The sequence below is a fragment of the Phyllobates terribilis genome, unplaced genomic scaffold (assembly GCF_046119375.1).
Source record: "Phyllobates terribilis strain yellow unplaced genomic scaffold, ASM4611937v1 Scaffold_8__6_contigs__length_399053987, whole genome shotgun sequence".
Lineage (NCBI taxonomy): Eukaryota > Metazoa > Chordata > Amphibia > Anura > Dendrobatidae > Phyllobates > Phyllobates terribilis.
In genome coordinates, this window is record NW_027362768.1 from 245,183,282 (window position 1) to 245,211,123 (window position 27,842).

General features: G+C 44.4%; 1 protein-coding gene across 3 annotated transcripts in view; it reads right to left on the reverse strand.

The window, feature by feature from the left end:
* UCHL5 (ubiquitin C-terminal hydrolase L5) overlaps positions 1–27,842 on the reverse strand; it is a 168,952-nt gene that overhangs the window by 13,802 nt on the left and 127,308 nt on the right. For all 3 annotated transcript variants that reach the window (XM_073644104.1, XM_073644102.1, XM_073644103.1), the window contains one exon: positions 21,810–21,912. In XM_073644104.1, the coding sequence (XP_073500205.1) occupies positions 21,810–21,912 (103 nt within the window). The remainder of the gene's footprint in view (positions 1–21,809; positions 21,913–27,842) is intronic.

The following is a 27,842-nucleotide window of genomic DNA, read 5'->3' on the forward strand; positions in this document are numbered from 1 at the left end:
ATCACACTATATAAAATCCATGCCGGTTGCATGGATTTATATAGCGTGACCAAGTTGTCAAGCACTTTTCCACGTGATGCTAAAATTGCTTGGATAGCGCTTGACAACCCACATGCGCATGTGCAAAACGTGTGACAAACGCTTGTCCCTGGCTGAAAATACTCATGTAAAATCTGCATGCGTTCATTCTGCAAGGCAGATGCAGAAATGCTCAGGAAAAATCCGGAGCATTTCTGCATCGTGAGCACATAGCCTTACAGGAAAACGACCCAGTAGATTCTTACTTTGTTGTTCAAGAAAGAAAAGTTACATGTCTAGCAAAAAGGCGTGTGGTTCACACGTAGTGTTTTTGCAGCGGCTGTTTTTTAGTCATGGAAGTAAAAATGTATAAAACACAGCAAATAGCTAGATTTTTCAAGCAGATTATGTGCAATTTGTCTAGAGTACATGTTAAGAGAATTTGTTTTATTCACCAAAAATGCTGCAAAAAAGCAGCACAAAAGTAATGCTTCGTTTTTTGCACGTTCTCATAGCTTTCTATAGGAGAAAAATGCTGCAAAAGAATTGACATGCTGAAGGTTTTTAAAAATGCTACAGTGCTCAGACAGATAAAAAAACAATTGTGTGCATGAGATTTCAGAAATCTCATAGCTTTTGCTTGTACTGTAAATTGCAGCTTCATTTCTGCAGAAGAAAAAAAAACAGCAAAAATGCTGAAAAAGAAGCATTAGCTGTTCTAGAGGAATTACTCAGAGAGCAAAGTACTGAAACACCAGTTATGTTCCCGAAATCTATACTTTCCAGGTCATTAACGTTCCCTTCCTTGTTCATTTGCCCACAAATTTAAATCTTTACTAAATTAGTTTCGGAAGACTTCAAAATGATTCTGAAACATATCACTAATGATAATCTTACACCATCTCAACGACATGCTCTCAAAGAATTGAGAGCATTGGACGATGTAGTTATCAAAGCAGCGGACAAAAGGAGGCAACCTTGTGATCTGGCCCACTCAAATACAAGAGGGAGGTATTTAGACATCTCAATTGTAAGGACACCTACACTTGACTATCCCATTGTACAATCATCTCACAAAGTGGAACTTCAAACCACCTTACAGAGAGCATTTGACTTGGGCATCATATTGAGAAGATTTTTGAGTTATTTCTGGTCAAATTCCCTAGAATTCCAACTTTTTATATTCTCCTGAAGGTTCACAAGGATCCAATCAATCAGCTGGGGATACCTATCGTCTCGGGGATTGATGGACTTTGTGATCCTGTGTGCAAGTTCATCGAATTTCATTTAAAACCAACGATAGAGACGCTACCATCCTATGTACAGGACACCACAGATGTGTTGTCTTGTAGCAAGACATGTGGCTGGTTACAGCCGATGTCAAATTGTTATATACATGAATATCTCATAATGATGGCATCGAGACTCTCCACTTCTTAATGAGGAATAGTAACTGCAATGGCCAACTGTATTACCTTGTCTTGGAACTGTTGCAATTCATTTTGACTCACTCTACAAGTGCGTCTTACTAAATTAGAATATCATCAAAAAGTTAATTTATTTTAGTTCTTCAATCCAAAAAGTGAAACTCATATTATATAGAGTCATTACAAACAGTGATCTATTTCAAGTGTTTATTTCTGCTAATGTTGATGACCATGGTCCAAATTCAATAAAATAAAAAAGCGGTCTATAGGGCGCTAAAAGAATGAACACTAGAGGTGAAAAAAAATTTTTTAGGGCTAAAAAATAAATTTAATGAGCCCTTTCCACAACGTGTTTCGATAGTAAACTATCTTCCTCAAGTGGTACCGTAACGCGTTGTGGAAAGGGCTCATTAAATTAATTTTTTAGCCCTAAAATTTTTTTTCCACCTCTAGTGTTCATTCTTTTAGCGCCCTATAGACCGCTATTTTATTTTATTGAATTTGGACCACTTTCAGTCCCGCTTTGGGGGTTAGCAGCAGGAGCAGCTTCTAGTTAAACATTCTTAAATCCCCCCACTATAAAATTCCCCTTTGGCTGCTCAACTCAGGACCTGCGGTTGGGGGCTGCACTCTCCTAACTTTCAGGAAGTGTGGTGATGCACATCTCATCCTGAGTCAAGTGATCTGAGAGCCGACACGTGGCCTGCAATTTTGGAACCTGGAAGCGGTGAGCAAGAGCGGAGGTCTGCAGCACACGGCACGTGGTGTGCCAAGCTACCTGTACCTTGCGGTGAGATGTGCCTGCTCCTTCCATCCTCACACTAACACCGGAGTTGTGCAGGGGTGCACAACTCCAATAGGTGAGTGGCCTTTTGGCTGTTTCTGTCACATCTACCTATCAGGTCCTTCACATAGCGCGCTTTTTCTCCCTTTCACTTCCAATGTTGATAATCATGGCTTACAGCCAATGAAAACACTAAAGTCATTATCTCAGTAAATTAGAATAATTAACAAAAACATCTGCAAAGGCTACCTAAGCGTTTAAAAAGGTCCCTTAGTCGGTTTCATTAGGCTCCACAATGATGGGGAAGACTGCTGACTTGACAGATGTCCAGAAGGCAGTCATTGACACACTCCACAAGGAGTCTAAGCCACAAAAGGTCACTGCTAAAGAAGCTGGCTGTTCAGAGTGCTGTATCCAAGCATATTAATAGAAAGTTGAGTGGAAGGAAAAAGTGTGGTAGAAAAAGGTGGACAAGCAACCGGGATAACCGCAGCCTTAAAAGGATTGTTAAGAAAAGGCCATTCAAAAATTTGGGGGAGATTCACAGGGTATGGACTGCTGCAGGAGTCATTGCTTCAAGAGCCACTACACACAGACATATCCAGGACATGGGCTACAAGTGTTGCATTCCTTGTGTCAAGCCACTCATGACCAATAGACAAAGCCAGAAGCCTCTTACCTGGGCCAAGGAGAAAAAGACCTGGACTGTTGCTCAGTGGTCCAAGGTGTTGTTATCAGATGAAAGTAAATTTTGCATTTCATTTGGAAATCAAGGTCCCAGAGTCTGGAGGAAGAGTGGAGAGGCACACAATCCAAGCTGCTTGAGGTCTAGTGTGAAGTTTCCACAATCAGTGATGGTTTGGGGAGCCATGTCATCTGATGGTGTAGGTCCACTGGGTTTTTTCAAGACCAAAGTCAGAGCAGCAGTCTACCAGGAAATTTTAGAGCACTTTATGCTTCCCTCTGCCAATAAACTTTTTAGAGATGGAAATTTCATTCTCCAGCAGGACTTGGCACCTGTCCATGCTGTCAAAAGTACCAATACCTGGTTTAAAAACAAGAGTATCGCTGTGCTTGATTGGCCAGCAAACTCGCCTGACCTTAACCCCATAGAGAATCAATGGGGTATTGTCAAGAGGAAGATGAGAGACACCAGACCCAACAATGCAGACGAGCTGAAGGCTGCTATCAAAGCAACCTGGGCTTCCATAACACCTCAGCAGTGCCACAGGCTGATTGCCCCCATGCCATGCTGCATTGATGCGGTAATTGATGCAAAAGGAGCCCCGACAAAGTACTGAGGGCATTTACTGAACATACATTTCAGTAGGCCAACATTTCGGATTTTAAAAAAATTTTCCAAGCTGTTGTTATAAAATATTCTAATTTACTGAGCTAATGACTTTTGTGTTTTCATTAGCTGTAAGCTATATTCATCAACATTGACAGAAATAAACACTTGAAATAGATCACTGTTTGTAAAGACTCTATATATGAGTTTCAATTTTTGTATTGAAGAACTGAAAAATTAACTTTTTGATGTTTTTATAATTTAGTGATAAGCACTTGTATTTCTCTTTAAAGATTGATTCTTTTTACAAAAATTAGGAACTGCAATGGGGGCAGCATGAGCCCCATCCTATGCCAACCTGTTTTTTTGTCTCTGGGAGAGATCAATTTTTCATCAAGATGGACCTTCGAACATTGACAGGGTGCAGTGTTGTAGTAATAAGTTAACACCAGCTCACCTGAGCAATGACGTCCTGAAGCATAGGTGCGATGAACCATTCGCAGTAGTTCCACAGCATAAGGAGAAAGGATTACCAGCTTCATGAATAGTTCAAAAAATAGGTTTCTTTATTGTGAAAAAAGCTCTTTAAAAACAGATTCCATAGTCACATAATATAGCCAGGGCTATAATATATGACTATGGAATCTGTTTTTAAATAAAGAATAAAGAAACCTATTTTTTGAACTATTCATGAAGCTGGTAATCCTTTCTCCTTATGCTAGGGTGCAGTGCTGGCATAGGTACATTGATGACATCCTTTTGATTTGGCAGAGGAATTAATTAGAACTAGTATCTTTTGTGGGTCAACTGAACCACAACCCTTTCAACATCAAACTGACATACAAGGCCCATAGAAAAACAGATTGATTTTTTGGACATATGTTTGGAGGTGGGAGATGATAATTCTATACTGTAGGGATTGTACTCACTCCGGTCCGATGAGAGACAAACAGGAGGCATGTTCCTTTAAATGTCCGTAGCGGTTTATTAATTTCATAAACCGTCAAAAGCAAAATGCAAACAAACAGCCTTTAGTGCAGGCAAAAGCAAAAGAAAACTGTCCTTTAAGCAAAGTCTCTTGGTAAACCGGACCTGTGGTCACACAGGCTGGTAAGCATCCAGCACACAGCTCAGTCTGGAGACAAACACACAAGAGGCCTTCTCCCTCCAAACACAGACCATGTGACAAACAACAGCCTCCATTGTATAGGCTGTTAACCACACCCAGAGGTGAGTTATGTGGGTAACTAGACATGCCCATCTCTCTAAACTACCCGTAACCTGGCTCCCAGGTGCACCAATTAGTCCTCTTAGTGCAGCATGCACTAGAGAAACACTCCGGGTTACATCACAGAGACCAGCAGTCTCTGTGACACATACCTCCCATCGACTATGCAACAATTAGCCATCTTACAATACATACAGATGTATACAGAAAAAACACCTCTGTAAACTCTCCAATACATGCATCCTAATCCCACACTCCACACATGGTCAAAGCCATCCCAGTTAAACAGTTCCTCAGGATGAGGTAGATCTGTTTGGCACTCGAATCTTTGATCTGTCGATCTAATGACCTAAAGGAAAGGTTTAGATCTCAGAAAGAAAACAATCGCTGAATAAAACAAGGATATTTGAGTGCTAAGAAAACTCATAACAACTCTTGTTTAGTTCTGACAATCAAGGAAAATCAAACCAAAATGTTAGATTTGTATCTACTTATAATTGTTATTGGAACAGAATGCGTTTAATAGTTCAAAACCATTGGCCGATTCGGATACAGTGTAGGCTGGAAATTCATTGGATACTTCCCAATTTACGTCAAGAAAGGGGAAAAATCAGAAAGACCACTTCGCCAACAGCCACTATGTGGCAAAAATAACAAACCCCTTGAATCCTGACAAACACTCTAAATGGGGATTTTATCTATGCGGTGAATGTCTAGCACGTAAAAATAAAAACGTCATTAGGAGTACTCACTTTGATTCGGCAGATGGCAATTTTTTTTTTAAAATTGCTCACCACATCACTTGCACCACCACACGTTATGTACTATGCCACATGTCCCTGTTCCAAGGTCTATGTCAGACTAACTTCTTGACAATTACGTATACTTGTACATGTCCAAGATATCATTAGTGCCACAAAAGTTGAAGATTTAACCACGCTAAAAAATCTTCCTAAACATTTCTGGATCTTTCATGGCTGTGATCCCAAATATCTGCAAATTCTAGGCATTGATTGTGTGCACTGTGGCATCAGAGGAGGAAATCTGAAACAAGTTTTGGTGAAAATAGATTGCTACCCTGGGTATCATGTCTACTATGGGACTAAATGAAAAACTGAATTTTGCCCCATTTTTTGTAAGTCCTTCCTGTTCATCTTTCTATATGTTCTCTCTGTATTTAGATCACTGATTTTAACATGTTTTCTGTTGGTCTTAGTTTAGTGCAATGATGATCTTTTTGGCCCCGGTGGGCTGGTGTAACATCTATACACGTGATATGGCAGTCTTGCGGAACATCAATTGAAAAAAAATCGCTATAGCAAATCTTCGAATCAGGAATTTCCAGAAACCTAAAGACGCCTGAACATTTCAAATGTGGACTGTTTGTGGGGTACACAATAATGGACTTGTCTAATTTTTCTTTTCTTTTTCCTTCCCCAAATCATACCTTTCCCTTTTGTTCTGTTACAGTATGGATAACAGTTGCAGATAGTGGGGGTATGGGATATACAGTTGAAACCAGAAGTTTACATACACTATATAAAAAGACACACATGCATGTGTTTCTCAATATCTGACATGAAATTAGAATAAACCTTTATCGTTTTAGGTCAATTAGGATTACCATCATTTTTAATATTTGTCAAATGCCAGAATAATGAGAGAGAATGTTAAGGCATTTTTATTGCTTATTGCAAAGTGAAAAGTTTATATACACTAAGATTACTATGCATTTAAACAATTTTGGGCTGCCCATATGATGATGTCATGTGTTTGGAAGCTTTTGTTTTTTTTTTGCAACATCCGAGTTAGAGACACACCTGTGGATGTATTTTACTGTACACCTAAAACACACTGCTTATTTGTGCAGCATCATGGGATAGTCGAAAGAAATCAGCAAAGATATCAGGAAGAGAAATGTGGACTTGCACAAGTCTGGCTCATTCTTGGGTACAATTTCAAGATACCTGAAGGTGCCTCGTTCATCTGTACAAACAATTATACGCAAGTACAAACAAGATGGGAATGTCCAGCCATCATACCACTCAGAAAGGAGACTGGTTCTGTGTCGCAGAGATGAATGTGCTTTGGTCTGACATGTACATATCAACCCAAGGCCAAAAGCAAAAGACCCTGTGAAGATGATGGAGGAAGCTGGTAAGATTGTGTCAATATCCACAGTGAAATGAGTACTGTATCAACATGCACTAAAAGGCCACTCTGCCAGGAAGAAGCCATTACTTCAAAAGAAACCTAAAGCCAGATTAAGGTTTGCAAATGCACACAAGAACAAAGACCTTAATTTTTGGAGACATGTCCTGTGGTCTGATGAAACTAAAATTGAACTTTTTGGGCATATTGACCATAATTACGTTTGGAAGAAAAAGGGAGAAGCTTGGAAGCCTAAGAACACCATCCCAATTGTAAAACATGGGGGTGGCATAATCATGTTGTGGGGTTGTTTTGCTGCAGGAGGGACTGGTGCACTTCACAAAATAGATGGCATCATGAGAAAAGAAGATTATGTGGCAATACTGAAGCAACATCTCAAGACATGAGCCAGGAAGCTAAAGCTTGGGCGGAAATGGGTCTTCCAAATGGACAATGACCCGAAGCATACTGCCAAAATGGTAACAAAGTGGCTTAAGGATAACAAATTCAATGTTTTGGAGTGGACATCACAAAGCCCTGATCCCAATCCTTTTGAAAATTTATGGCCAAAGCTGAAAAGGCAGGTGGGAGCAAGGCAATCTACAAACCTGGATCAGTTACACCAGTTTTATCAGGAGGAATGGGCCAAATTCCAAACAACTGTTGTGAGAAGCTTGTGGAAGAAAATCCTAAACGTTTGACCCAAATCATTCAGTTTAAGGGTAATGGCACCAAATACTAATGAAATGTATGAAAACTTTTGACTTTGCAGTAAGTAATAAAAAAAAGTCTTAAAACATGCTCTCTCATTATTCTGCCATTTGGCAAATATTAAAAATGATAGTAATCCTAATAGTCATGAAAATACAGAAAAATCATTAAATGAGAAGGTGTGTCCAAACTGTGTGTATATATATATATATATATATATATATATATATATATATATATATATATATATAGTTTGGACACACCTTCTCATTTAAAGATTTTTTAGTGTTTTCATGACTATGAAAATTGTACATTCACACCGAAGGCATCAAAACTATGAATTAACACATGTGGAATTATATACTTAACAAAAAAGTGTGAAACAACTGAAAATGTGTCTTAAATTCTAGGTTCTTCAAAGTAGCCACCTTTTGCTTTGATGACTGCTTTGCACACTCTTGGCATTCTCTTGATGAGCTTCAAGAGGTAGTCACCGGAAATGGTCTTCCAACAATCTTGAAGGAGTTCCCAGAGATGCTTAGCACTTGTTGGCCCTTTTGCCTTCACTCTGCGGTCCAGCTCACCCCAAACCATCTCGATTGGGTTCAGGTCTGGTGACTGTGGAGGCAATGTCATCTGGCGTAGCACCCCATCACTCTCCCTCTTGGTCAAATAGCCCTTACACAGCCTGGAGGTGTGTTTGGGGTCATTGTCCTGTTGAAAAATAAATGATAGTCCAACTAAACGCAAACCGGATGGAATAGCATGCCGCTGCAAGATGCTGTGGTAGCCATGCTGGTTCAGTATGCCTTCAATTTTGAATAAATCCCCAACAGTGTCTCCAGAAAAGCACCCCCACACCATCACACCTCCTCCTCCATGCTTCACAGTGGGAACCAGGCATGTAGAGTCCATACGTTCACCTTTTCCGCGTCGCACAAAGACACGGTGGTTGAAACCAAAGATCTCAAATTTGGACTCATCAGAACAAAGCACAGATTTCCACTGGTCTAATGTCCATTCCTTGTGTTCTTTAGCCCAAACAAGTCTCTTCTGCTTGTTGCCCGTCCTTAGCAGTGGTTTCCTAGCAGCTATTTTACCATGAAGGCCTGCTGCACAAAGTCTCCTCTTAACAGTTGTTGTAGAGATGTGTCTGCTGCTAGAACTCTGTGTGGCATTGACCTGGTCTCTAATCTGAGCTGCTGTTAACCTGCGATTTCTGAGGCAGGTGACTCGGATAAACTTATCCTCAGAAGCAGAGGTGACTCTTGGTCTTCCTTTCCTAGGGCGGTCCTCATGTGAGCCAGTTTCTTTGAAGCGCTTGATGGTTTTTGCTACTGCACTTGGGGACACTTTCAAAGTTTTCCCAATTTTTTGGACTGACTGACCTTCATTTCTTAAAGTAATGATGGCCATTTGTTTTTCTTTACTTAGAATTTGTATTATGGCAAGAAAAAAGCAGCTAACAGTCTATTCAGTAGGACTATCAGCTGTGTATCCACCAGACTTCTGCACAACACAACTGATGGTCCCAACCCCATTTATAAGGCAAGAAATCCCACTTATTAAACCCGACAGGGAACACCTGTGAAGTGAAAACCATTTCCGGTGACTACCTCTTGAAGCTCATCAAGAGAATGCCAAGAGTGTGCAAAGCAGTCATCAAAGCAAAAGGTGGCTACTTTGAAGAACCTATAATATAAGACATATTTTCAGTTGTTTCACACTTTTTTGTTAAGTATATAATTCCACATGTGTTAATTCATAGTTTTGATGCCTTCAGTGTGAATGTACAATTTTCATAGTCATCAAAATACAGAAAAATCTTTAAATGAGAAGGTGTGTCCAAACTTTTGGTCTGTACTAATATATATATATATATATATATATATATATATATATATATATATATATATATATATATATATATATATATATATATATATATATATATATATATATATATATATATATATAGCCATGCATACCAGGATTGGGGTGTGAGGGGTGCCATGCATACCAGGATTGGGATGAGGGGGTACCATGCATAAAAGGATAGGGATGAGGGGGTACCATGCATACCAGGATTGGGGGGTGAGGGGACCATGCATACCAGGATTGGGGGTGAGGGGTGCCATGCATACCAGGATTGGGGGGTGAGGGGTGCCATACATACCAGGATTGGGGGGTGAGGGGTGCCATGCATACCAGGATTGGGGGGTGAGGGGTGCCCTGCATACCAGGATGAGGGATGGTGTGCCATGCATACCAGGATTGGGGGATGAGGAGGCCATACATACCAGGATTGGGGGATGAGGGGTGCCATGTATACCAGGATGAGGGGTACCATACATACCAGAATAGGGATGAGGGGTACCATACATACCAGAATAGGGATGAGGGGTACCATACATACCAGGATGAGGTATGGGGTGCCATGCATACCAGGATTGGGGGATGAGTGGTGCCATGCATACCAGGATGAGGGATTGGGTACCATACATCTCAGGGTTGGGGGATGAGGGGTGCCATACATACCAGGTAGAGAGAGGGGTGCTATGCATACCAGGATTGGGGATGAGAACTGCCATGCATACCAGGATTGGGGGATGAGGGGACCATGCATACCAGGATTGGGGGATGAGGGGTGCCATACATACCAAAATTGGGATGAGGGGTGCCATGTATATCAGGATGAGGGGTACCATACATACCAGAATAGGGATGAGGGGTACCATACATACCAGGATGAGCGATGGGGTGCCATGCATACCAGGATTGGGGGATGAGGGGACCATGCATACCAGGATTGGGGGATGAGGGGCCATACATACCAGGATAGGGATGAGGGGTACTATACATACCAGAATAGGGATGAGGGGTGCCATGCATACCAGGATGAGGGATGGGGTGCCATGCATACCAGGATTGGGGGAGGAGGAGGCCATACATACCAGGATTGGGGGATGAGGGGTGTCATACATACCAGGTAGAGAGAGGGGTGCTATGCATACCAGGATTGGGGATGAGAACTGCCATGCATACCTGGATTGGGGATGAAAGATGCCATGTATAGTAGGATGAGGGGTACCATACCCCGCATCCCTATTCTGGTATGTACCATGCATACCAGGATGAGGGATACTATACATACCAGAATAGGGATGAGAGGCGCCATACATACCAAAATAGGGATGAGGGGTGCCCTGCATACCAGGATGAGGGATGGGGTGCCATGCATACCAGGATTGGGGATAAGGGGTGCCATGGATACCAGGATGAGGGGTACCATACATACTAGAATAGGGATGAGGAGTAACATACAAACCAGAATAGGGATGAGGGGTGCTATGCAAACCAGGATGAGAGATGGGGTGCCATGCATACCAGGATTGGGGATGAGGGGTGCCATACTTACCAGGATTGGGGGATGAGGGGCCATACATACCAGGATAGGGATGAGGGGTACCATACATAGCAGAGTAGGGATGAGGGGTACCATACATACCAGGATGAGTGATGGGGTGCCATGCATACCAGGATTGGGGGATGAGGGGTGCCATACATACCAGAATTGGGATGAGGGGTGCCATGTATACCAGGATGAGGGGTACCATACATACCAGAATAGGGATGAGGAGTACCATACAAACTAGAATAGGGATGAGGGGTGCTATGCAAACCAGAATGAGAGATGGGGTGCCATACATACCAGGATTGGGGATGAGGGGTGCCATGCATACCAGGATTGGGGGATGAGGGGACCATGCATACCAGGATTGGGGGATGAGAGGCCATACATACCAGGATAGGGATGAGGGGTACCATACATACCAGAATAGGGATGAGGGGTACCATACATACCAGGATGAGGGATGGAGTGCCATGCACACCAGGATTGGGGGATGAGGAGGCCATACATACCAGGATTGGGGGATGAGGGGTGCCATACATACCAAAATTGGGATGAGGGGTGCCATGTATATCAGGATGAGGGGTACCATACATACATGAATAGGGATAAGGGGTACCATACATACCAGGATGAGCGATGGGGTGCCATGCATACCAGGATTGGGGGATGAGGGGACCATGCATACCAGGATTGGGGGATGAGGGGCCATACATACCAGGATAGGGATGAGGGGTACTATACATACCAGAATAGGGATGAGGGGTGCCATGCATACCAGGATGAGGGATGGGGTGCCATGCATACCAGGATTGGGGGAGGAGGCGGCCATACATACCAGGATTGGGGAATGAGGGGTGCCATACATACCAGAATTGGGATGAGGGGTGCCATGTATACCAGGATGAGGGGTACCATACATACCAGAATAGGGATGAGGGGTACCATACATACCAGGATGAGGGATGGGGTGCCATGCATACCAGGATTGGGGTATGAGTGGTGCCATGCATACCAGGATGAGGGATTGGGTACCATACATATCAGGATTGGGGGATGAGGGGTGCCATACATACCAGGATGAGAGAGGGGTGCCATGCATACCAGGATTGGGGATGAGAACTGCCATGCATACCTGGATTGGGGATGAAAGATGCAATGTATAGCAGGATGAGGGGTACCATACATACCAGAATAGGGATGCGGGGTACCATGCATACCAAGATGAGGGATAGCGTGCCATGCATACCAGGATGAGGGATACCATACATACCAGGATAGGGATGGGGGTGCCATGCATAACAGGATGAGGGATGTGGTACCATACATACCAGGATTGGGGGATGAGGGGTACCATACATACCAGGATGAGCGCTGGGGTGCCATGCATACCAGGATTAGGGGATGAGTGGTGCCATGCATACCAGGATGAGGGCTTGGGTACCATACATACCAGAATTGGCATTAGGGGTGCCATGTATACTAGGATGAGGGGTACCATACATACCAGGATAAGAGATGGGGTGCCATGCATACCAGGATTGGGGGGTGAGGGGTGCCATACATACCAGGATTGGGGGGTAAGGGGACCATGCATACAAGGATTGGGGGGATAAGGGGCCATGAATATCAGGACTGGGGGGTGAGGGGATGCATACCAGGATTGGGGGGTGAGGGGACCATGCATACCAGGATTGGGGGGTGAGGGTACAATGCATACCAGGATTGGGGGATGAGGGGTGCCATGCCTACCAGGATTGGGGATGAGGGGTGCTATGCCTACCAGGATTGGGGATGAGGGGTGCTATGCCTACCAGGATTGGGGATGAGGGCAGCCATGCATACCAGGATTGGGGATGAGGGAGTCATGCATACCAGGATTGGGGATGAGGGGTGCCATGCATACCAGGATTGGGGATGAGGGGTGCCATGGCTACCAGGGATTGGGGATGAGGGGTGCCATGCCTACCAGAATTGGGGATGAGGGGTGCCATGCCTACCAGAATTGGGGATGAGGGGTGCCATGCCTACCAGGATTGGGGATGAATGGTGCCATGCCTACCAGGATTGGGGATGAAGGGTGCCATGCCTACCAAGATTGGGATGAGGGGTGCCATGCCTATCAGGATTGGGGGGTGAGGGGTGCCATGCATACCAGGATTGGGATGAGGGGTGCCATGCATACCAGGATGAGGGATGGAGTGCCATGCATACCAGGATATTGATGAGGGGTACCATGCAAACCAGGATGAGGGATGGGGTGCCATGCATACCAGGATATTGATGAGGGGTACCATCCATACCAGGATGAGGGGTACCATACATACCAGGATAAGGATGAGGGATGGAGTACCATGCATACCAGGATGGGGGTAAGGGGCATATGCATACCAGGATTGGGGATGAGGGAGACATGCATACCAGGATGAGGGATGAGGGGTGCCATGCATACCAGGATTGGGGGTGAGGGGTGCCATGCATACCAGGATTGGGGGTGAAGGGTGCCATGCATACCAGGATAGGATGCCATGCATACCAAGATAGGGATGAGAGGTGCCATGCATACCAGGATAGGATGGGGGATCAGGATGGATTCAGCACAAATACCAGTATGGGGGGCAGCACATACCAGCATGGGAGACCATATACCAATAAAAATGCTCGTAGAACAGGTTCAATAGCTAAATATATTATATATATATATATATATATATATATATATATATATATACACAGTACAGACCAAAAGTTTGGACACACCTCATATGTATGTATATATGTGTATGTATATATACTGTGTATATGTGTGTGTCAATAGCTATATATATATATATATATATATATATATATATATATATATATATATATATATATATATATATATATATATATATATATATATATATATACAGTACAGACCAAAAGTTTGGACACACCTTCTCATTTTAAGATTTTTCTGTATTTTCATTACTTTGAAAATTGTACATTTACACTGAAGGCATCAAAACTATGAATTAACACATGTGGAATTATATACTTAACAAAATAGTGTGAAACAACTGAAAATATGTCTTATATTCTAGGTTCTTCACAGTAGCCACCTTTTGCTTTGATGACTGCTTTGCACACTCTTGGCATTCTCTTGATGAGCTTCAAGAGGTAGTCACCGGAAATGGTTTACACTTCACAGGTGTGCCCTGTCAGGTTTAATAAGTGGGATTTCTTGCCTTATAAATGGGGTTGGGACCATCAGTTGTGTTGTGCAGAAGTCTGGTGGATACACAGTTGATAGTCCTACTGAATAGACTGTTAGAATTTGTATTATGGCAAGAAAAAAGCAGCTAAGTAAAGAAAAACGAGTGGCCATCATTACTTTAAGAAATGAAGGTCAGTCAGTGCGAAAAATTGTGAAAACTTTGAAAGTGTCCCCAAGTGCAGTTGCAAAAACCATCAAGCTCTACAAAGAAACTGGCTCACATGAGGACCCCCCCTGGAAAGGAAGACCAAGAGTCACCTCTGCTTCTGAGGATAAGTTTATCCGAGTCACCAGCCTCAGAAATCGCAGGTTAACAGCAGCTCAGATTAGAGACCAGGTCAATGCCACACAGAGTTCTAGTAGCAGACACATCTCTTCAACAACTGTTAAGAGGAGACTTTGTGCAGCAGGACTTCATGGTAAAATAACTGCTAGGAAACCACTGCTAAGAACAGGCAACAAGCAGAAGAGACTAAAGAACACAAGGAATGGACATTAGACCAGTGGAAATCTGTGCTTTGGTATGATGAGTCCAAATTTGAGATTTTTGGTTCCAACCACTGTGTCTTTGTGCGACGCAGAAAAGGTGAAAGGATGGACTCTACATGCCTGGTTCCCACCGTGAAGCATTGAGGAGGAGGTGTGATATTGTGGGGGTACTTTGCGGGTGACACTGTTGGGGATTTATTCAAAATTGACGGCATACTGAACCAGCATGGCTACCACAGCATCTTGCAGCGGCATGCTATTCCATCCGGTTTGCATTTAGTTGGACCATCATTTATTTTTCAACAGGACAATGACCCCAAACACACCTCCAGGCTGTGTAAGGGCTATTTGACCAAGAGGGAGAGTGATGGGGTGATATGCCAGATGACCTGGCCTCCACAGTCACCAGACCTGAACCCAATCGAGATGGTTTGGGGTGAGCTGGACCGCAGAGTGAAGGCAAAAGGGCCAACAAGTGCTAAGCATCTCTGGGAACTCCTTCAAGATTGTTGGAAGACCATTTCCGGTGACTACCTCTTGAAGCTCATCAAGAGAATGCCAAGAGTGTGCAAAGCAGTCATCAAAGCAAAAGGTGGCTACTTTGAAGAACCTAGAATATAAGACATATTTTTAGTTGTTTCACACTTTTTTGTTAAGTATATAATTCCACATGTGTTAATTCATAGTTTTGATGCCTTCAGTGTGAATGTACAATTTTCATAGTCATGAAAATACAGAAAAATCTTTAAATGAGAAGGTGTGTCCAAACTTTTGGTCTGTACTGTATATATATATATATATATAATTAGCTATTGACACACACACATATACACAGTATATATACATACACATATATACATACATATGTACATACATACATTGAAGGAAATAAGTATTTGATCCCTTGCTGTTTTTTTAAGTTTGCCCAATACAAAGACATGAACAGTCTATAATTTTAAGGGTAGGTTAATTTTAACATTGAGATATAGAATATCCCCCAAAAAAATCAAGAAAATCACATTGTATAAATGAGATACTTATTTCTCACTGTAAAATTCAAATAAAGGTATTAGATTCCCTACAAACATTATAAGTTCTGGCTCCTACAGAGCAGTTAGATGCTCCTAAACAACTTGTTGCCTTCATTAAAGACAGCTGTCTTACATAGTCACCTGTATAAAAGACTCCTGTCCACAGACTCAATTAATCAGTCAGACTCTAACCTCTACAACATGAGCAAGACCAAAGAGCTTTCTAAGGATGTCAGGGGCAAGATCCTAGACCTGCACAAAGCTGGAATGGGCTACTAGATCATAAGTAAGACGCTGGGTGAGAAGGAGACAACTGTTGGTGCAATAGTAAGAAAATTAAAGAAATAAAAAATGACTGTCAATCGATATCGATCTGGTGCACCATACAAAATCTCACCTCGTGGGGTATCCTTGATCATGAGGAAGGTGAGAGATTAGCCTAAAACTACACAGGGGGAACTTGTTAATGATCTCAAGGCGGCTGGGGACCACAGTCACCAAGAAAACTATTGGTAACACATTACGCCTTAAAGGTTTAAAATCCTGCTGTGCCTGCAAGATCCCCCTGCTCAAGAAGGCACATGTGCAGGCCCATCTGAAGTTTGCCAATGAACACCTGGATGATTATGTGAGTTATTGGTAGGGGGTGCTGTAGTCAGATGAGACAAAAATTGAGCTATTTGGCATTAACTCAACTCACAGTGTTTGGAGGAAGAAGGAGGAGGAGTACAACCCTAAGAACATCGTCCCAACCATGAAGCATGGTGGGGGAAACATTATACTTTGGGGATACTTTCCAGCAAAGGGGACATGACGACTGCACCGTACTGAAGTGAAGATAGATGGGGTCATGTATCGCGAGATTTTGGCCAACAACCTCCTTCCCTCAGTTAGAGCATTGAAGATGGGTCGTAGCTGGGTCTTCCAGCAAGACAATGACCCAAAACATACAGCCAAGGCAAAAAAGGAGTGGCTCAAAAAGAAACACAGTAAGGTCATGGAGTGGCCAAAGCCAGCCTCCAGACCTTAATCCCATAGAAAACTCATGGAGGGAGTTGAAGCTCCGAGTTGCCAAGCGACAGCCTCAAAATCTTAATGATTTAGAAATGATCTGCAAAGAGGAGTGGACCAAAATTCCTCCTGACAGGTGCGTAACCCTCATCATCAACTACAAAAAACGTCTGACTGCTGTGCTTGCCAACAATGGTTTTGCCACCAAGTATTAAGTGTTGTTTGCCAGAGGGATCAAATACTTACTGCATCTTTCGGACTATAAGACGCACTGGACCAGAAGACGCACCTAGGTTTTAAAGGAGGAAAAAAAATTTAAGCAAAAAATGTGGTCATGATGCCCTGTTATGGGGGATTGGGGCTGCTGACACTGTTGGGGTAATGTCCCCCAATTCTGTTAATATCCCCCATCCTGGTATGTATGTCCCCTCCTTCCTGGAATAAGTGGCCCCCATCCCATCCTGGTATACCTGGCCCTCATCCCCATCCTGGTATGCATGGTACCCCTTGATCCCCCATCCTGGTATGCATGGCACCCCTTGAATCCCCATCCTGGTATGCATGGCACCCCTTTATCCCCCATCCTGGTATGCATGGCATCCTCTGAGTCCCCATCCTGGTATGCATGGCACCCCCTGAGTCCCCATCCTGGTATGCATGGCACCCCCTGAGCCCCCATCCTGGTATGCATGGCACCCCGAGCCCCCATCCTGGTATGCATGGCACCCCCTGAGCCCCCATCCTGGTATGCATGGCACCCCTTGAGCCCCCATCTTGGTATGCATGGCAACCCCTTGAGCACCCATCATGGTATGCATGGCAACCCCTTGAGCCCCCATCCTGGTATGCATGGCAACCCCTTGAGCCCCTATCCTGGTATGTATGGCACCCTCTGAGCCCCCATCACGCTGCCTACAAAAAAACCCCAATCATACTCACCTCCTCTCTCCTCCAGCGCTGTCCCGCTCTGCTGCCGACACTCTCACTGTGTGAGCCGCGCATGGCAGGCGTGCATGACGCTGTGCTGAAATAGTCACTGCTCCCCACGTCGGGACTCTGTGCGTGGGGAGAAGTGACCATTCAGTCTGTTCAAAAGCCAGGACACTGTACCACAGTGCGGCTCCTGCTGCACTCTGCGGTCAGTGTGCCTGCTATTAAAGACCATGGATATTCACTACAACCCATGGGAGTGGGTTTTAGAGAATATTCATGAGCTTTAATAGCGGGCACACAAACCGCAGAGCAGCAGCAGGAGCCGAGCTGCGGCTCCAGTGTGCCGGCTATTAAGAGACATGAATATTCATTGCTCTCCAAGCCCATGGGCGTGGGGAGCAGGGAATATTCATTTTCTTTAGTAGCGGGCACAGCGTAGGCTGCAGCAGGCAGCTGCTGCCTCCTGTGCCAAGCTGATTCCCCGCTACCGCTCCCCCACACCCACCTCCACGCACAGCCATGTATATAGTATTCGGACTATAAGACGCACCCCCCACTTTCCTCCAAAATTTTGAAGGAAAAAAGTGCGTCTTATAGTGCGAAAAATACGATTTTTCTCACTGCAAAAGGCAAAAAAAATGTATCTAATTTATACAATGTGATCTTCTTGATTTTTTTTGGATATTCTATCTCTCAATGTTAAAATTAACTTACCCTTAAAATTATAGTCTGTTCATGTCTTTATCAGTGGGCAAACTTACAAAAACCGCAAGGGATCAAATACTTATTTCCTTCACTGTGTATATATTATATTATATTATAATAAAATATCCCGCTTACAAGCACCTCTAGCCTTTTTGTAAGACAGAGTGCTGAAACTTTTTTCTTTTTCTCTTTAGCATACACAGAACTAAAAAAAACTCAAAACATTTAGTAATTTTGCCTTCTCTTGATCATCAGTATTCAGGGGACACAACTGTGTGGATTTTTTTTTTCTATATTTTTATCATGCTACCGTATATACTTGAGTAGAAGCAGAGTTTTTCAGCATATTTTTTGTGCTGAACCCCCCACCCCCCCTCAGCTTATAACTAAGTATATAGAAATTCCGTTGGTGGATATTGGGTGGGGGGTGTTTGCGGCGGAGGAGCGGGGCACACGCAGTAGCAGCTGCTGAAGCTACCACGTGTGCCCGCTGCTAAAGGAAAATGAACATTCCCTCTTCTCCACACCCATGGGCATGGAGAATAATGAATATTCATTCTCTTTAGTAGCGGCCACGCACGAGCGCTGAGCCGCGACTCCTGCTGACAGTGCCCGCTACTAAAGAGAATGCACATTCACTCCTCTCCACGCACATTGTCCCGACGCGGGGAGGAGTGAATATGCCGGTAGCTCACAACAGTGTCTGAGAGCGTGCGCTGCTCAGATGCTGACATGAGCTGCTAGCAGACAGGACGCAGCGCTGGAGCAGTGGTGAGGTAGGAAGGTGAGTATAAGTGTTTATTTTTTATGTGTGCGGTGATGGGGGGGGGGGGGCATGTATACCAGGATTGGGGGATGAGGGGGCCATGCATACCAGGATTGGGGAATGAGGATGCTATGCATACCAGGAATGGGGGATGAGGGGGCCCATGCATACCAGGATTGAGGGGTGGGGGGGGGGGCCATGCATACCAGGAATGGGGGGGTGAGGGGGCCATGCATACCAGGAATGGGGAGGTGAGGGGGCCATGCATACCAGGAATGGGGAGGTGAGGGGCCATGCATACCAGGAATGGGGGGTGAGGGGGCCATGCATACCAGGATTAGGGGGCGAGGGCGCCATGCATACCAGGATTGGGGGGCGAGGGCGCCATGCATACCAGGATTGGGGGATGAGGAAACCATACATACCAGGATTGGGAAGAGGAGGCCATGCATACCAAGATTGGAGATGAGGGGGCCATGCATACCAAGATTGGAGATGAGGGGGCCATGCATACCAAGATTGGAGATGAGGGGGCCATGCATACCAGGATTGGGAATGAAGGAGCAATGCGTACCAGGATGGGGAAATTTACCAGTGTACCTGGCTGCGGCATTTCCCACCCTAGGCTTATACTTGAGTCAATAAGTTTTCCCAGTTTTTTTTTTGTAAAATTAGGTACCTCGGCTTATACTCGGGTTGGCTTATACTCGAGTATATACAGTATTTAAAGGGGTTCTCCAAAAATGTAGCAGAATGGCCCCCATTAAGTAATTCAAACAGCGGTAGGGAGAATCTGCCAGGACATTGCCATTAGGACTAGTCTTCCTAGAAACGTAGGGGCTGATTCATTAAGATGTTTACCCCCAGAATTCTGGAGTAAATCGCCTTAATGAGTAGTAATATTTTTACGCAACTTCAGAGTTGTGCAAAAATACTGTGATTTGTAGGGTTTTCACGCCATTCATGGCAAGCTATGTCAATATGGGTGATGCATGGGCAGGACAAGGCATCTGTCAAATTCATGAAATGTTACACATAACTTACTACGGAAAGGCACTCCCTGACTGTAGTACATTTCTGGGGCGGGCACTCACCAGTTAAGAGATTATGTTTAATTTATTAAGTGGCGTGCGCCTCTTAATGAATTAGGTGCATCATACGCTGGTGAGCCTATACTGTACATGAAATGGGTTGTCCAGGATTGGCATGAAAGTCCCTGGCAGGTTCTCCCTACTGCAGTTTTAATTACGTAATGGGGGCCATTCTATTACATTCTTGGAGAATCCCCTTAAATAGTATGAAAAATATATAAATACAAAAAAAGAAACCTTAAAGACTGTAGTGCACAATAATCTTAATGAATCGGCCCCACAGTCTCCAACTGGCTTTTAGAAGTCTGTTCTCTAAAAAAAAAAACTGCAGCGTTTCAGAGTAAAAGATACACTTTAGCATGACACAGCTAGAGTCTGATTCATGATGCCTGAGGTTTGGGCAGTGGGATTCTATTGTTAAGGCTGCCTTTAAGGCTATGTGCCCACGATGCAGAAATGCTCTGGATTTTTTCCTGAGCGTTTCTGCAACTCCCTGGCAGAAAAAAACGCATGCGGATTGTACAAGCGGATTGTACATGCGTTTTTACTGCCAGGGACATGCGGATTTGAAGCGTTCTTCACTTGCATTTCCGCATGCGGGTGTCAAGCGCTTTCCAAGCGATTTTAGCATCACTTGGAAAGTGCTTGACAACTCGGTCACACTATATAAATCCATGCAAACAGCATGAATTTATATAGTGTGACCCGAGAGAATGTCAAAAAATAAAAAATAAACCTATACTTACCTTCCGATGGCCCCCGCAGTCTTGCTGCGCTCCTGTGCTGGCTGCCGCAGATCACAGTACGCTGTACTGAAGGACCTGCCGTCACATGACTAACGTCACCGCAGGTCCTTCAGTCCTGTGCGATCTGTAGGCAAGCACAGGGAAGGAGACCGGGGGCCGTCGGAAGGTGAATATAATCTTTATTTTATTCTTTTTTTTTTTACAGCTTTTAATGGTACCTGGGTGTGGATGAGACTCTCCTCTCCTCTACACCAGGGTACCATCTGCACATTAGAACGCGCCAATTACGCAAGTACAGATGCAGTCTTGCGGAATTGGCGCGTTCTAATGCAAGTCAATGGTGGCGAAAAAGCAGCACTTCCGCAAAATAATTGGTAGTGCTGCGTTTTTTTCCCCAATGATAATCCGCAGCAGAAATTTCCGCAGCATGTGCACAGCACATGCAGATTATCATTGGGAGACATGGCAGGTCTTCTACCATGCGTTTAAGCGTTTCTGCAGCTGCGGAAACGCTTAAAAAACGCATCGTGGGCACACAGCCAAAGTGCTAGAGTCAATGTTTAAATAAGATCTAGATATATAGACATACACCTTTCCTATAAATGTCTTAATCTTATAAATTTAGCATACTTTACAACATCCTCTTAGCACTTTTTACAACTTTTGCGTAAAATGCGGCAAACATATTTGGTGTATACCATGAATTAAATTTTTTGGTGCAATTTGCAATTGAATTTTGAGCAAACTTCCCCAACACACCTCTGAAAGTTGTTTCTGTAATTCTGAAATTTTCTGCTCATAAATCTTCTTTCTGTCTGAAACAATCGCCATCAAATTGAATCGTATCTCCCCTTCACAATACCTGTATATAGGAAAAAAAAAATTGTCAACCACTAGAGCTCTAGCTTACAAATCAACAATTTTCCTTTAGGTTTTTTGCATAAACTGGGGGTGTAATTTCTCAAAATATGCAGAAAACCAGCAGTCGCACTATTCTATCCAGGAAAATGAAAGGTATGATACTGCATATTAGTACATGAGGCGCTAATTTTGTTGTGGAATTGAAGGAGAGGAGAAAGACTATCAGTATGTGCAAGTAGCTTTCCTGCTGCATATGACAAAGGCAAGGAAACAGATGTGAGCAGAACTGCTATGGTAAACTTGTTTACCTTTCCTCCAACAAACTCAATATGATTTGGAATAGTCGGGTAATATAATTACTAAGGATAAACAAACCAAACTCCATCCGTCCACCAAAGATAAATGGAATCTCGTTTTATTTGTCCTTTCACTGAAGTCATTTTCCAGTATATTGGTATGGTAAAATGAATGGTGTTATTTATTGATGAGTGCTCGTTGCTCGGGTTGAGAAAATTGGAATGCTAGGGTGCTTGACCCGAGCAACGAGCCCAATGTAAGTCTATGGGAAACTCAAGCATTTTTTTTCTGGTGGCCCTCCTGAAGGTCTGCAGGTGGCCTAACAATTGCCCTAATCGATGGGAACAGTGCTCAAATGACATGGGAACAGCATGGGGAAGACCCCTGGAAGCATTTCTGACTCCCAGGTCAAAGTGGTGAACAATGCTGTCCGAGTATTACGCCACTTTTATGGACTCACAGTAAAACATACAAAAACGAAACCAAAATGGATTTTCCTGGAAAAAATGTTAAGAGACATTCTTTCCAGGGTAATGACTTGCATATCAGGCAAAATAAATAACCCCCCCAAAAATGCTCCGCCACACCTTGGGCTATGTTCACACGCAGCGTTTTTGACGCATTTTTGGACTTTTACATTGCTTTCAACTGTGAAAAATACATTTACCGGTAAATGTCATTTTAACATTTTACTACCTTATCTGGCCAGGTGGTGTGTGAGACATGATCAGGCACAAACTGTTTCACAGGAGGGACTGTGAAAGACACAAAGCCTATTTTTATAGGGCCATCAGGCAGCCCTTACTATTCTTGAAGGGCCAGCAGTCAGCCCTCACTATAGTTAGAGGGCCATCAGCTGGCTATGCTTTGTTGTTCCCATTATTAAGGAGAGGGTCTCCTATACTGTTAAAGTGTATGCATTGACTTCAAGGCCTGACCAAAATTTGGAAAACCCCAATATCAATTTGAAGAGACAGAGGAGAGCCTCAGTAAAAAAAAAATGTTGACATCATAAAAGGAGCGGCTCTGCTATACAGTTATTGCGTATGCAGTGACTGCAACGGCTGCCTAAATTTGGGAAAAACCCCATTACCAATTTGAAGACACAGAGGAGGGCCTCAGTAAAAAAATGTTCCCATTATAAAGTAGCAGGTCTCCTATACTGGTATTGTGTATGCAGTGAATGCAAGGGCTGCCAAAAATTTGGACGCATCCTAATACCGCTTTGAAGAGACAGAGGAGGGCCTCAGTAAAAAAAAAAAATAAATAAATAAAAAAATAAAATATGTTCCCATTATAAAGGGGCGGGTCTCCTATAGTGGTAATGCTCATGCAGTGAATGCAAGGGCTGCCAAAAAATTGGACGCATTCCGATACAAGTTTGAAGAGATGTAGAGGAGGTCCTCATTCAAAAAAATTGTTACCACTGTTAAGGAGTGGCTCTCCTATACTGGTAATGGCCATTAACTAGGAGCTTGGGCTGAAAAACATTTACCCCTGGGGGGTATACATGAACTTATTGTATATCATACAGAATGTTAGAGGTAGGACTTTAAAAAAAAAATTCCTATGGGAATCATAAACGCCCTGAAAAAAAATTATGTGGGTGTTGCATCACGGTCACCCTGGTGATCTGGTGGCGGGGGATGAGGAGAAGGAGGAGGACGACAACAGAAAATAGACAAAATCAGGAAGCGTACACCTGAAGAGGTGCATAGGAATATGCCTGTGCGCTAGGAGGGTCTGAAAAAACTGTCCCAAACTTAACAGTGTTATCCTGCCTCTGCTGCGTTGTATTTGTGTCTCCCTCGCCTGTACTCCTTGTTTGTCCAAGGAACTGTGACTTCTGCCGCATTTCACATGGGAATTTTTTTAATAATTCCGCAACAAGGGCCTTCTGGTACTGCAAAATTTTAGTAGACACGGTTAGGAGAGATAAAAAGCTCTCCTTGTAGCGTGGGTCTAGAAGTGTCACCAACCAGTAGTGACTGTCACCCAAAATTTGGACAACATGGGGTTCACGGGAAAGGCAGCGCAACAAACTCAGCCATATGTGCCAGATTGCTAACAGGCAAGACTTCTGTGTCCTCACCAAGAGGACGATGGACCATGCTCTCTCCTCCTCGTTCTCCCTCCTCAGGACATCCATGTTGAACAGACGGTATGACAGTTGTGTGGGTAGTATAGTCTATAGCGCAGGAAACTAGCTCCTGTCTTTCCTCCTCCTCATTGTCACCCAATCCGCGTTGGGATGAAATGAGGCTGGGCTGTGAGGAATCACCTAGAATGGTTCCTTGCTCCATATCATCGTACTCCGCCTGCAATGCCTCTTTGTGAGCAGTGAGCGTTTCAGTACACAAAGAAGCAGGATGGTAACGCTAATAATGGAGTCCTCAAAGTTTTGTAGGACGGCACAGATGTCTGAAATCCATACCCACTCCTGAGCTATTATGTGCGGAAGGCAGACTTTAATACCGACGGGCGTTTTGAAGATGGTACTCAACAACTGCCTTGTGCTGCTCACAAATCCTTCCCAACATCTGCAAAGTTGAGTTTCAACACGTGGGGACATCACACACCAGTCAGTGAACTGAAAGCTGCAAATGCTGCTAAAGCACAGCAAGGGCAGCAGAAAATGTAGCTGACTTTCTAAAATGGGCACACATGCGGCATACTTTGAAAAGCAGATCAGGCTGATCCGGGTAGGTTTTGAGAAACCGCTGAACTACTAGGTTAAGCACATGGGCCAGGCATGGTATGTGTGTGAGCTCGCCTTGTTCAGAGACGCCACCAGGTTCCGGCCATTTTCACACACGACCATGCCTGGCTGTAGGTTCAGCGGTGACAGCCACAGAGCTGCTTGCTGTTTTAGAGTGGTCAACAATTCTTCAGCGGTGTGCGGATTGTCACCTAAGCATATTAGCTTCAGTACAGCCTGTTGCCGCTTGGCCGAGGCACTGCTGCCAGCTTCCTACTGATGTGGTCATTTCAGAGATGGAGGTGCAGGAGCTGTAGAAAGTGTGGGTAACCCTCATTGACCCAGGGCCAGCAATCCTCGGCGTCGGGAGGACGTGTTCTATCCCAGGGTCCTACTGGGTCCCGGCTTCCACTATATTAACCTAGAGTACCGTCCCTGCCCACAAGCACTTGTCCACATGTCCGTGGTTAGGTGGACCTTCCCAGTAACTGCATTGTTGAGGGCACAGCTAAAGTTCTGGGACACGTGCTTGTGTAATGTGGGGAAGGCACACCAGGAGAAATCGTGGCGGCTGGGGACCGAGTACTGAGGGACGGCCGGCGCCATCAGGTTGGGGAAAAAATCCGTCTCCACAAGCCTAAAAGGCAACATTTCAAGTGCAAGCATTCTTGAAATGTGGGAGTTTAGTGGTGTGGTCTGTGGGTGGTTGCCTGTGCATTTGTGATGGCACTCAAAGGACTGGGGTAGGGACAACTGAACGCTGCGCTGGGACAATGATGGTGGTGGTTGCAAGTGTGCAACGACAGATGCAGGCGAGAGGCATCTTCGCCTGTGCCACGGACAGGGGATTGGCATGCACGCACAACAGCGGGACAGGCAGTAGTGGCACCCGCAGACACAGTTTCTGGACCCTGGCGTTCGGCGCACCTAGTCGGGTGCTTTGCTGTCATGTGCCTGAGCATGCTGGTAGTGGTCAGGCTGGTAGTTTTGCTGCCCCTGCTGATGCTGGCCTGGCAGATGTTGCAAATGGCACTGCTTGTTCCTGTCTGTTGTGGTGCTATGCCTCCCTCTCTGTGCTGCTGTCCTCGCTATTCATGTCACCTTGGCAGGTTGAGTCAGTGACTTAATCGTCCATCACCTCGTCTTCCACTTTCGCACCTTGGTCTTCCTCCTGACTTTCTGGCAATTGTGTCTCATCATCATCCACCTCTTGCGACAGTAATTGCACTTTCCCACCGTTGCCTCCGTGTGACCGTGGCTGCTCAAATATTTGGGCATCGCTACATGCGATCTCCTCTTGCCCCGCTTGAAGCTGGCCGGGCGAGAGGCCCAAATCTATAAATGGAAAAGTGAACAGCTCTTCGGAGTGTTCAAATGTGGAATCAGTTGTCTCCGAGTACGCGGCATGGTGGGAGGAAGGAGGATAAGGGTGAGGAATATGTGGTCCAGACTCACGGCTACTGAGACCTGACCGTGTGGAAGACAGGGTGGTGGTGGCAAAGTGTCTGGCAGCATTATCTGCTATCCAACCAACAACCTTTTAACACTGCTCTGGGTTCAACAGCCCCTAGTAATTAGGACAGGAAGGTAGGGCGACATGATGTTGGTGCTTGTTGTGGCACAATTTCAGCTTTCCCACGGCCTCGACATGCACCATGATGTCCACTTCCCCGTCCCTTGCCCATTTTAAATGGAGTGAAATATTTTACATGTCCCCTACAAATTACTGGATCTGAATTTCAGTAATATCTGATACGTCTGACGGTACGCCCACGGTTTTAAGCAGCAGCCTTGTAGTTTATTATCATTGCTCAGTGGCCATGTGAATAGGTTCACCAATACACTTTTGCTAAACTTTAAATAGAGTATAATATCTTGCACGTCCCCTACAAATTGCTGGATTTGTATCACAGTAATATGGGATCATGTCTGATGATGGAAAAGATCTGGCTGAATTCTGCAGTGCTAACAAGCAAATGGAGCAGTAAAATCTTGGACTGTATTGCTTTTTAAAGAAATCAGGATTAAGAGCAAAAAAAATAAATTAGCCCTGATAACTAGTCAAATGGATATCTGCAGCAGAAAGAACGTGCAATGGACCCTATTGCGCTGTATACACAGTCCACAAACCCTGCCTAACTCATGCTATCACCCTCACCAGTAATATATGCAGCTGGCTCAAAAGTTTACATACCCCGGCAAAATGTTTCCTTTCTTGGCCTTGTTTTAGAGAATATGAATAGTAACATAAAAAACTTTTTCTCCACTCATTGTTATTGGTTGGGTGAAGCCATTTATTGTCAAATTACTGTGTTTTCTCTTTTTAAATCTTAAAAGGGGTTGTCCGGTACTTTTAAAAAAATAACAGTGTGTTTTAATGATAAATACAAACTTTATTCTAATTACCTTGCGCTGCTGATACTGCCTGTGAACGGCGCTATCGGTGGCCGCTCACAGGCAGCACGTGACCCCCGGCTGAAGCCGGCGCTGACATCACAAGTTACGGCTGCAGCCGGGGGTCCCTCTTCCGTGTTCCACCGGTGGCTGCTGGGTTTTGCTTATTCACTGGGAAAGAGCGCGGTGGATGCTGGGTGTGATGCAGGGGAATAACCCAGCAGCAACCGCGGGGACCCCAGCACTGAGTCACGCCTCACTTGTCGTGACGTCAGCGTGGGGTCAAGTGCTGCCTGTGAGCGGCCACTGAGAACGCCGCTCACAGGCAGTAGCAGCAGCGCAAGGTAATTAGAAAGAAGGTTGTATTTATCATTAAAACACTTTTAATGACAATCCCTTTAATGACAACCAAAAACATCCAAATGACCGTGATCAAAAAAGTTCACAGATGGTAAAGCTGCCCATTCTTCTTGGCAAAAAGTCTACAGTTCCTGTAAATTCCTGGGCTGTCTAGCATGAAATGCGTGCTTGTGATCTCCCCA